We start from the raw sequence: 9,596 nt of genomic DNA on the forward strand, positions 1-9,596 counted from the left end.
TGTGGCTCGGGTTCGATTCTCAGACTTGGAGTTCCATGTGAGTTGAGTTTGTTGGTTCTCTACTTTGATCCGGTTTTCCCCTCTCTTCAAAAATCAACCTATTTACGATTTGACGTGCTGATTTGATTTGATTTGATTTCTGCACAGTTTCACTAATTAGTATCATTTGGCTAAATGCCGTTGACACTTAAATAAACTTAATATAATAACATTTTATTATACAGAGCCCAAAATAAATAAATAAATGTGTCTTGGTCTTAGCGGACATCATGCTTTACGAGCATCTCCTTCTCCAAGTGCGTTTAACAATTCGTAACACTGAAAAAACACAAGTTTATATGGCAGGTACCTTTTGCCGTTCCTGGTCGCGGGTCAAAGTTCGCAATCTTAATTGTACTTAAATTCCCCTGAACGATCACCAAAATCTACCAAGTTAGAGTAAATATCGTTCTGAGGCCTAAGCCTAGCATGACTGTAATAATGAGCTGTGACAGGATATCTGTGCTCACTACCTATCGCTATTCTCTGGTTATTAATAGCGCAGAAGCAGAATCAACTGTAAAGAGAAGGGGAGGTCAGTTTGGGTAGAGCTGGGTGTTATATTCTTGGAGTTACTTTAACGTCTATCTACTTTTTCCTTTGATCCGTACGCAGCCTGAATAGTTTAAATTAACCCTCGATACGGAGGACAGATAAAGAGAGGGAATAGGAAAGGTGGACCGACTTCTTCGGTTGATATTAGCTTAAAGTGTCCCTGTGATAAAAGAAATACTTCCTTTTTTCTTCAGATTTTGAAAGTGTGTTTGCTTAAACACCTGACAGGCAAAATTTTGATCTTTGATTTTTATCCAAAGGCCATTTACTTTGAGTGTAAGTTTCACGGTCCGCCATTACTCACTTTCAAAAGTGACTGATTGGACCTCAGAGGGCTGGATCCGGGGAAAAGTGACGTCAAAGGCTCACTGGCTTAACATTTCAGCATGTGAATGCAGCTTATCATATATGCAAAACGCGAGTTTAAAAGTCTGAAAGCCCAAAACCCCCGTGCTGCATATTAATTCTGCGGCGTACACACGCATTGCATTCTTAACTAGTGAGCCTTTGACGCCATTTTCTCCTCGATCAAGCTCTCTCAAGATCTTAAAGTTAGTTGGCGGAATTAAATGGGAAAATTCCAGTTAAAATAAACAGGTGTCTCTTTTTGAAATCAAGGCTTAAAAGTTTGGTCGCTTAGTGTTTAGTTAACACAGTTTTGAAATCCAAAGAAAAATAAGAAATTGGTCACAAGGGCTTTTTATAAAAGTTGACTGAACTACCGAGGTTAATTAGCGTGATTTTACTTTCACTCATAAATCTATTGGTCGCTTATACATTGACCTCCCAATGTTAGTATGTTGCTATCCACAATTCTCCTCACAGGAGTCTCTGTTTATGTCTGCAACACTAAGTGGTAATCGTGGGTTGGACTCCTTACTTGGCCGTCGCACGAAAGAATCCTCTGTGTGTTTCAGGATAACTATACGTCGCCTGTTCAATTTGAGAATCTATTATTATTATTATTATTATTATTATTATTATTATTATTATTGTTGTTGTTGATGTTTTTGTTGGTGTTATTATTTGTAGTAGTAGTAGTAGTAGTAGTAGTAGTAGTAGTAGTAGTAGTAGAATTTTCCTTGCTTCTCAGTCTTTTATACCCCAAAGTGCCAGGAAGCTTCAAGGAGGGAGGGGTGAGGTCCTACTCACACTCTCCAACGCTTTTGCATCGAGCCAGGTATACCTACGTCGTGGAAACTACCTTCCTTAGAATGTGGGCAGTTCCTAGCAAACTAATTTTCTTTAGATCCTCGATGTTGATGTTTCCACGGATTCTTTCAACGTAGTTTTCTATGATGATGATGGTACAAACCATGCCATTTAACAAATTTTAAAATTAAGTTTGTTTTTGTTATTCCGACTTTGTTCGTTCCCTCAGTTATTTGAAAGCACGCGTATTTCTGTGGCAGAGAAAAATTCAGCAGTCATTCGAGAATTGCCTTCATTCGTCTTGGAACAGCAAAAGCACAACTCAACCAGCTGCCTAAAGGCCCGTCGGAATTCTGGTATTTTAACGGCGTAGACAATGGGGTTGACCGCTGAGTTACTGTAGTGCATGAATTTGACAAACAACAGGAGATCAGTGCTATAAATTCTCGGTTGACATTGCTGACAAAACACTATCAGCAACTGAACTGTGAAGAAAGGTGACCAAGCTATCACAAAGAAGCCAATTACCAGCGCTATGGTGAATGCAATGCGCATGTCGCGTTTCAATGTCCTCGAACTCTCCGGATGTGGCTGAATTCGAACCCTAGCCGCTCGCCAAATCCTTGCATATGTGTAAAGAATTACTATCAAAGGAAGGACAAAAAATGTTATGAAAAGAAATAGCATGTTTGCCTCTTGATTCGCCTTCCTTAACTTTACTAAAGATCCACATGCTGACGCTGGAATCACCCACACGGCTATAAGGAAGATGTAATAGATTTTGGCAGATGTGTTTCGATGACGTATTGGGAATACCACCGCAAAGAATCGCTCGAAACTTATAAACACGAGGTGTAAAATCGAAGACGTGCCAGCGAAGAGATCGAGCAAATAATAGACTGTGTTTAGTGCACTTCCACCCGACGAATATAACAGCATTGAGATCCATATTGGAATAGAGATGACGCCCACAATGATGTCAGCAATAGCGAGGCTTACCACAAAATAATTTGTTATAGTACGTAGGCGAGAGTGCCGGATGAATGCGCCAACAACAAGCCCATTACCAAATACTGCTAAGAACGCAGTGATGACGTAAAGAGTACAAAATGCGATAACAACTTCTTTCTTAAAGCTGGGATTATCAATCATTGGAGGAGGGAGTGGATATTTAGAGTTCGTTTGATTGGCCATTTCATCTGTTTTCTGAAATAAAATATGCATACGTTTGTTAATTAAGGTAAAGGATTTGATGATAGCACGCATATTCATCACAACATGACATGGGACAAATTACACACAAACGCACACTGACACAAAGGGAAGATTGTGGCTTTTCTGTGCGTCGAGTTGAGTCACTTCATGACATGACCTGTCCTATTATTAAAATACCTCCCAAAATTTAAAACAGAGATTGTTGCATTGGCAGCACTCTCTTTTCTTGCTGACAAGATGATAACAGTTCCTACTTTATAGCTTACTATGCTACTTTGTATTTGTTTATTTTCCTAACTTCTTTCTGTTCATTTTTTGCAGCCTGATCTATGAATCTCTCAATGAAAAGGGACCGAATCAACATTGGTTCATTGTTTGTGGCGCGTATCTTGCGAGTTATCAGTCTAGCTCGTAGGCTCACTCTCCAGCCGCGCGGGTGCTTCGGCGCGCTTGCGACCCTCTTGTATAAGCGCCCTGCTCGTGTCTCGGCACACGGAGACACCCACTGATGGAGACTGAGCCTATCTGTAGCTCGTAGTTTGGTGGCAGCAAACTTGAGCAAGGCGAGACCGAGAGCGTCTCATTCTTCGGCGAATGCTCCACAACCTGCTGCGCAGTTTATAGTGTTTTATAACATTGCCAATACATTTTGTATGAAGAATGAAAACTGTTGAGTTTGCTTTCGTCATCATTAAACTAGGTTATGTTGCACTCGCTCGCGCTGACAGAATTTGATTATTTGCATTTACTTGCCACGTTATTATAATAACCTCATATAAAAGATGGTAGAGACATATGGACAAAATGTTGCCCCTAAAACCGTTTCATTTTAAGTTTTTTTTCCGGGCAGGCAGCTTTCTAAGCGAATGCAATGCTTAATAATGAATGCTCTAATAAATGAGCCAAAGATTCGTATTGCAATCGAGCCAAGAAGGTGGGAAAAATTGACAAGTCCCCCTCTTCTCATACTTATACTCATACTCATACAAACTAATGAACGCGAACGAGAAGCCAAGACTGAAACATGCACTTTCTCTTAAAAAATTAACGCTTCGTGAAAATTGATGGCTTCTCGCAATAGTGAATTCAGTGTAAAATTCCTACCGAGTCAATAAAGTGGTGACTATCATAAAGGTGATGAGAGCATCAGTCTGTTACTTAGTTTACAGAAGAGAACCAATACACTTATTCTTCAAAATTAGTCGTGCAGGCATCTCGGCGAAGGGCACATAACCAACAATTGCGCAAGTGATTGAATCGGTTGAGGATCGAAACTCCCAACCAAGTGAATTGAAAGGGTATGAAATCTCGTCGAGAGCTAATTGCTTTTTTATGGAACAAAAAGTATCCTAGCATATTAAGAGGAAGACTGTGAACTTAAGAAATAATTACTTAAAAGGTATTTCGATGGTCAGCTTACCATTCGCTTATGCGACGTCACGGTGTTTAACTTAATTAAAACTAGCTAAAATAAATTTTTACTTGGATTGCTTCGACCGAAATCGGTCGGCATGAAATCTTGTGACTAATGTCTTCCCGTAAATTTACCGTAAAATTCCTTACCAGAATAACAAAATCTCTGTGACTTTGTCATGTCAAAGTTTCGGTCCCATTGGCTAGACTTCTTTGTAACAAAATACCAGTTTTCCTTTTTGCCTGTGTTTACCTTCGTGTGTGCCAAGAGTTGTCGCAAACTTAGCTCGCTTTTCGTCTCACGTCTGAGGTTTCTGGATGGGCGGTTACTCTTTCGTCTTTGTTCAGTCGCTAAGTGGAATCATGCATAGTTTACAGAAGAGAGTACACTTTTCTAACATACAAAGTTTCGTTGCTAAGTACTCGAAACACGTAGTTAGTTTTATTGTTTCATACTGTTTCTATTAACTTCGTGAAATTAAAATGTTATTTTTTTCCGACACATCTAATTGAGTTTCTTGTTGACACAGTAAAATTGGCACTTGTCTCCTACACAAATTAACAAGTTTGTCTATTCATGGAATAAAATCATGCCGCAAGTGATGTATCTGTCTGTTTTCCAGAATACTTTGATAACTAGTCATATCTTTTTCACGATTTTTTTTGATAAATTGTTTTATTTTACGACCTTTGCTATAAGAGGTGGCGTACATCCGGAATTAATTTCGAATTCTAGACCTCTTGCTCAAGAAAGAGGTCGTCAGAAGTCAAAACTGCTCAACTAATCAGTGAAAACTGAGTACTGATTGTTAATGCAACGAATGCAAGACTCTTGGAAAAAAAGGAAATTGACTTATAAGTGAATGATAATTATGTCGTACAAGTGATTTCTTTATTTTCCAGAAGAATTTTGAGACATAATTTTTTCGAGCTTTTTTGATAAATTATACTTTGTTTTACGACTTTCAGTTTTTAAGAGGTGGCGTACATTTGGACAGAAATTCTAATTTTCGGCGTCATCCTTGTCAAGGCAGCATAAGTCACGTCTCTCTCAATCTTGGGTAGCGTTATCCAACCTCGCTGCCATTTGATTCAGTATTGACCATTTCAAAAGTGAAGGCAAAGTCCAAGCAGAATAAGAGGTGGCTCCGCAATGACGTCAGAAGTCTCTTCCAAAAAAAGCCGTGAGGGTTTATCATAAAACGTCTTACTTTTTCAACTTTCACAAAAAGATTTTTTAACGGACCACTTGGAAGAATAAATTGGCAAAGTGATCACCTACATTTTTTACAGAAAACGTACGAAAACTTTAAAAATAAGTACACATTGCGTACGTGTGGTAGTGCAATAACTTAACACAGTCCTTTGTTCCATAACTGTCAACTAAGCTGCGTTTTGTTTCCAGGACGTATTAAAATACGTAAAATACTAAACCCAGAAAGATTGAAGAAAATAATTGGGAATCGAGAAACATTGCCTTCGAGGCTGACATGAGGTTCAACTTCTTTTTCACAGCAAGTTTCAACGTATACTCTGAGTGTCTGACAGTTTCCACGACAAGAGTTCACTGAAGTTAATCCCTGTCCGGCGGTGTTAGTTCTGAATGGGAGACCTTAACTATACGACTTGCTTCCAGAAACATAGCACCGAAAATCCTATTTTAACGCTCAAAAATGCTAACTAAGCATGGTACAGATTTTGTTAGCCTGCTTTTTGCAAAACAGCTATTGATGCAAAAGTAAATAAATATTGATACACAGTTTTAAAGTGCCCCTAACCCCAAAATATTTTTTCGCTAAAATCAATCTTTGCACCTGTTCAAAACGCAGTGTGGCCTTTTTTTCCCTTTTCTAACAAATCCTGCCTTTTTATATGCTTCAAAACGCATCTTTTGTTCACGACCGAGTCAGAAGGGGAGTGGGTCTATTCCTGATTTGACGTCACAAACTGATTTACATTTTATTAACTCTTTGTAAACATGCATGCAAAGTAGATTGTGACGTCAAATCAGAAATAGACCCACTCCCCTTCTAACTCGGTAGTGAACAAAAGATGGTTGATTTTTCGCACGTTTTGAAAGGCAGGATTTGTTAGAAAACGGAAAATATGGCTGCAGTGCGTTTCGAACAGGTGCAAACATTCATTTTAGCGAAAAGAAAGCACAAGGAAGATTTTAGAAAGTGTTGCTTCATGTCGATCGAGAATACAAAAAAATTGCCATCAGCAACAAAATTTGCGACAGCGTCACAAATTCTTGCCGATTTTGGGGCTCATTTGTTGAAACAACAAATCTGTTTATTTTCTTTTTCGTGTTTCACCCAGTTATATTCTAGTGTGGCTATTAAATGACATGAGGATTTGAAAAGGCTTTTCAGCTTTGTTTCCCTCCCAACTAAAACACAGGCGCCTTCCGCTTCTCTATTTCCCAAACAGATATAATTTTGTAAAAGAAAAGTGGACCGAAAACTTGCGTGAATACATTACAAGAGAAGAAAGAGGCTATCAATGAAATCAACAGACACAGATTAGCCGATATTATCTACATGTTTACCAATCAGGAAAATTGAAGTAGTATTGCCGAACATACACTTACACTCGACGACTATAAGATTTCGACATACGTGAAAATTAAGTTGCGATTTTTTAATGTTTCGTTTAATTCAGGAGAGCTCATCTTTTCTATTAAATAACTGAGCAAAATTTTTGAACACAGCGCCTTGGAAAATTCAACAAAAACAAGCTGATGAAATCTACATTAACCAAAATTGCGTGTGAAGGTTTAAGTAACATCTCAAGTTATTTTACTTTGCATCTCATTTAAGTAGGAAAGTTGAAACGATACGATGCAAGAAGATAAGTGACTTGAAAACCATCCTTACGACCGACTTCTTAGGATGCGCCAGGAGATCTAAACATGTCAATCACAGCAGACCATTGCGCTTAAGTTTACTTTAAGTATTTGCAAGTTTGTGTATAATGAGTCAAGGAAGAAAAAATTACTTAAATTGAGATTTTCCTAAGTTTACTCACGATCTCGTGAAGAAGTTGACCCGGTCTTTAAGAATAAAACTATTATGATCGACTGGTGATTTTTTTCTTGTTTATTTGAATTGCAGAATGTCTGTGGAATGTGAGCTTGCGTGACGATCTCCGTATACTGATTTTGATTTAAGACATGCAGAAATTTAATTATGTCTATTAATTTGACAATAACGTACTCAAACAGTCTTAATTCTCTTTTCATTAAGAAAATTAAGAAAGGAAAAAAGGCGTCAAGTGGGCCGCAAACAAACATCAATTGTTGTAATTCAAGAAAACCGAACATTAGTCTCGTAATTCATGCACGCGCTGCAGGCCTACAGATCTCACTCACTCACTCACTCACTCACTCATTCACTCTGACAGCCCCGATGACAATAAGATAATGCACTTATACTAAGTGCACTACCACAACACTTATACTAAGTGCACTACGACAAGTCGACGATGTGATGCTAAGTGCGTTGGCTTCTAGTGGTCAAAGATCAGATAAACGAATTTCAAGAAATTGAATTGCAATTTTGCCCGATAAAGAGCATCAAAAGCAGACACGTTTGATCCCTAATGCTGTTATTGTGTTCTGTCCCCAAAAGCTCAGCTTAGTTTTGTCTTTCACGTTTTCACCTAGGATGGTCACGACGCGTTTTATTGAGACACTCAATTACACGGTGAATGTTTTTACAGCTGACTTCTCAGAAGGCTGAATTTGTTGTTCAGAAGACTTTTATGTTGGAATACGTGACTTCACTGTTTTTGGTATCCAAAGTGACTGAAAATTAGATGAATATCGGGGAGTACTGATATAGGCATCGCACAGAGCATCGATTGTGCGTTATTTGATTCTGCACCCGCATTCAGCGTCCAAGGGCTAAGGCTAAAACGTCCGAGTCTTTGAAAGTATTACGTTGTTATAGGTATGCATTCTATTTCGTTTATTTTCTAATTTATTTCTACCTTTGAATTAATTTTAACCGATATGATTTTTAGAAGAGTATTTTTAAAGCACTGTCCACATCTCTTCACTTCTCTTTCCATGGGTTTTGTATTTACCCCCGGCCCCACCCCCCTAAGAAAGTCTCATTGGTTTTTTTTTCATAAACAATTTAAATTTCTTAGAAATTTCGTTGGGATGACAAATCACGTGTCATGGAATAAGGGACTCTGCGCAGAAGAGAGGTGCTGCAATTTCAGGTTCTCTGCGTTCTCAGTGTTGACTATTAGTGGAAGAGGTTGCAGGATAAGAGAATAATTTTATGGACAACTCTTGAATTTGAAGGTGATTGCCTCAGAAAGACGACTTCTCTGACCACTTCACTTAGAAACGTATAAAGATACGAAAGACAATGTCAGCATTTCAAGAATCTTGGCATAAGGCCTTCCTGACTTCATAGCGATAGACAGCCGAAAATGTCAGTACGAATGCGGCCGACATTAATATATCCTATTTTTGCTTTTTTTGGTTTCTCTCTTATTCATTGTTATGAATTTTTCCTCAGGTAGAGTAATGAATTGTTACCGGAAACCTGAAAGAAATTAGAATTGAATTGCGATTGGTAAATACCTTGTAACGATGTACGGGTTTACCCGTCCGCAAAATCAGTATTGTGAAGGGCCAAACCACTGCAACCTTGGATAATCATGCATTACAGCACTGAAATATCTTAATTGTCTCTGCTGGTTTTGTTTGTCAATAATTAAGTTGCTTTTTGCTTTTGATTTTCGACTAATGTTTCTCTTTTAATCTAGGAGCGCCATCTATTGATTTATTGATCGGGAGGGATCAGATCTATCAATTTCTGCAGTGCTCCAATTTAAATTGATATAAACCAAGGTCGTCACATTTTCCCTACCTCGTAGTCAGCTCTACGGCTTGACGTTCTACTCGGTAACCTTGTCAGTTCATGCAAAAGGTGCAAAGATCTCGCGCTTCTAAGATCCACCTAAACAAGTGATGTTTGTTTACATGCACTACCTTGGTTAGGGATAAACTAAAAGGTTCCAATTTTTCGACTTGCAGCTGAATTCCCGGCTGCCCTTTTAAGGAGAATCTTCCGAATTGAACGAAACTGATCATATCATGGTATCGGCGGCTAAGATGTTTACGACTCGTGATTTTCTCAACTTAAAGCGGATATAAATACATGAAATCCTATCGTTATAAAGATTCTTTGAGTTAAGGTCAA

General features: G+C 38.4%; 1 protein-coding gene and 1 long non-coding RNA gene across 4 annotated transcripts in view; one reads left to right on the forward strand and one right to left on the reverse strand.

Annotated features, from left to right (window-relative positions):
* Positions 1-4,835, reverse strand: part of LOC138005301 (adenosine receptor A2a-like) — a 5,326-nt gene extending 491 nt beyond the window's left edge. Inside the window, exons 1-2 of one of the 3 annotated variants that reach the window (XM_068851552.1) lie at positions 4,628-4,835; positions 1-2,952 (exon numbers count right to left, since the gene is read on the reverse strand). The exon at positions 1-2,952 is cut by the window's left edge and continues 491 nt beyond it. In XM_068851552.1, the coding sequence (XP_068707653.1) occupies positions 1,972-2,940 (969 nt within the window). In that variant the 5' untranslated portion in view covers positions 2,941-2,952; positions 4,628-4,835 and the 3' untranslated portion in view covers positions 1-1,971. Of the gene's footprint in view, positions 2,953-4,443 lie in introns of all 3 variants that reach the window. The other 2 variants (XM_068851551.1, XM_068851550.1) reach the window with 2 other exon arrangements.
* A 3,118-nt stretch (positions 4,836-7,953) lies between these two features.
* LOC138005302 (uncharacterized) lies at positions 7,954-9,078 on the forward strand. Its single transcript, XR_011123816.1, has 2 exons — positions 7,954-8,327; positions 8,530-9,078. It is a non-coding gene; the product is annotated as an uncharacterized lncRNA (long non-coding RNA).
* The last annotated feature ends 518 nt before the right edge of the window (positions 9,079-9,596 follow it).

Source organism: Montipora foliosa, chromosome 6 (genome assembly GCF_036669935.1).
Source record: "Montipora foliosa isolate CH-2021 chromosome 6, ASM3666993v2, whole genome shotgun sequence".
In the NCBI taxonomy this organism is placed as follows: Eukaryota; Metazoa; Cnidaria; class Anthozoa; order Scleractinia; family Acroporidae; genus Montipora; species Montipora foliosa.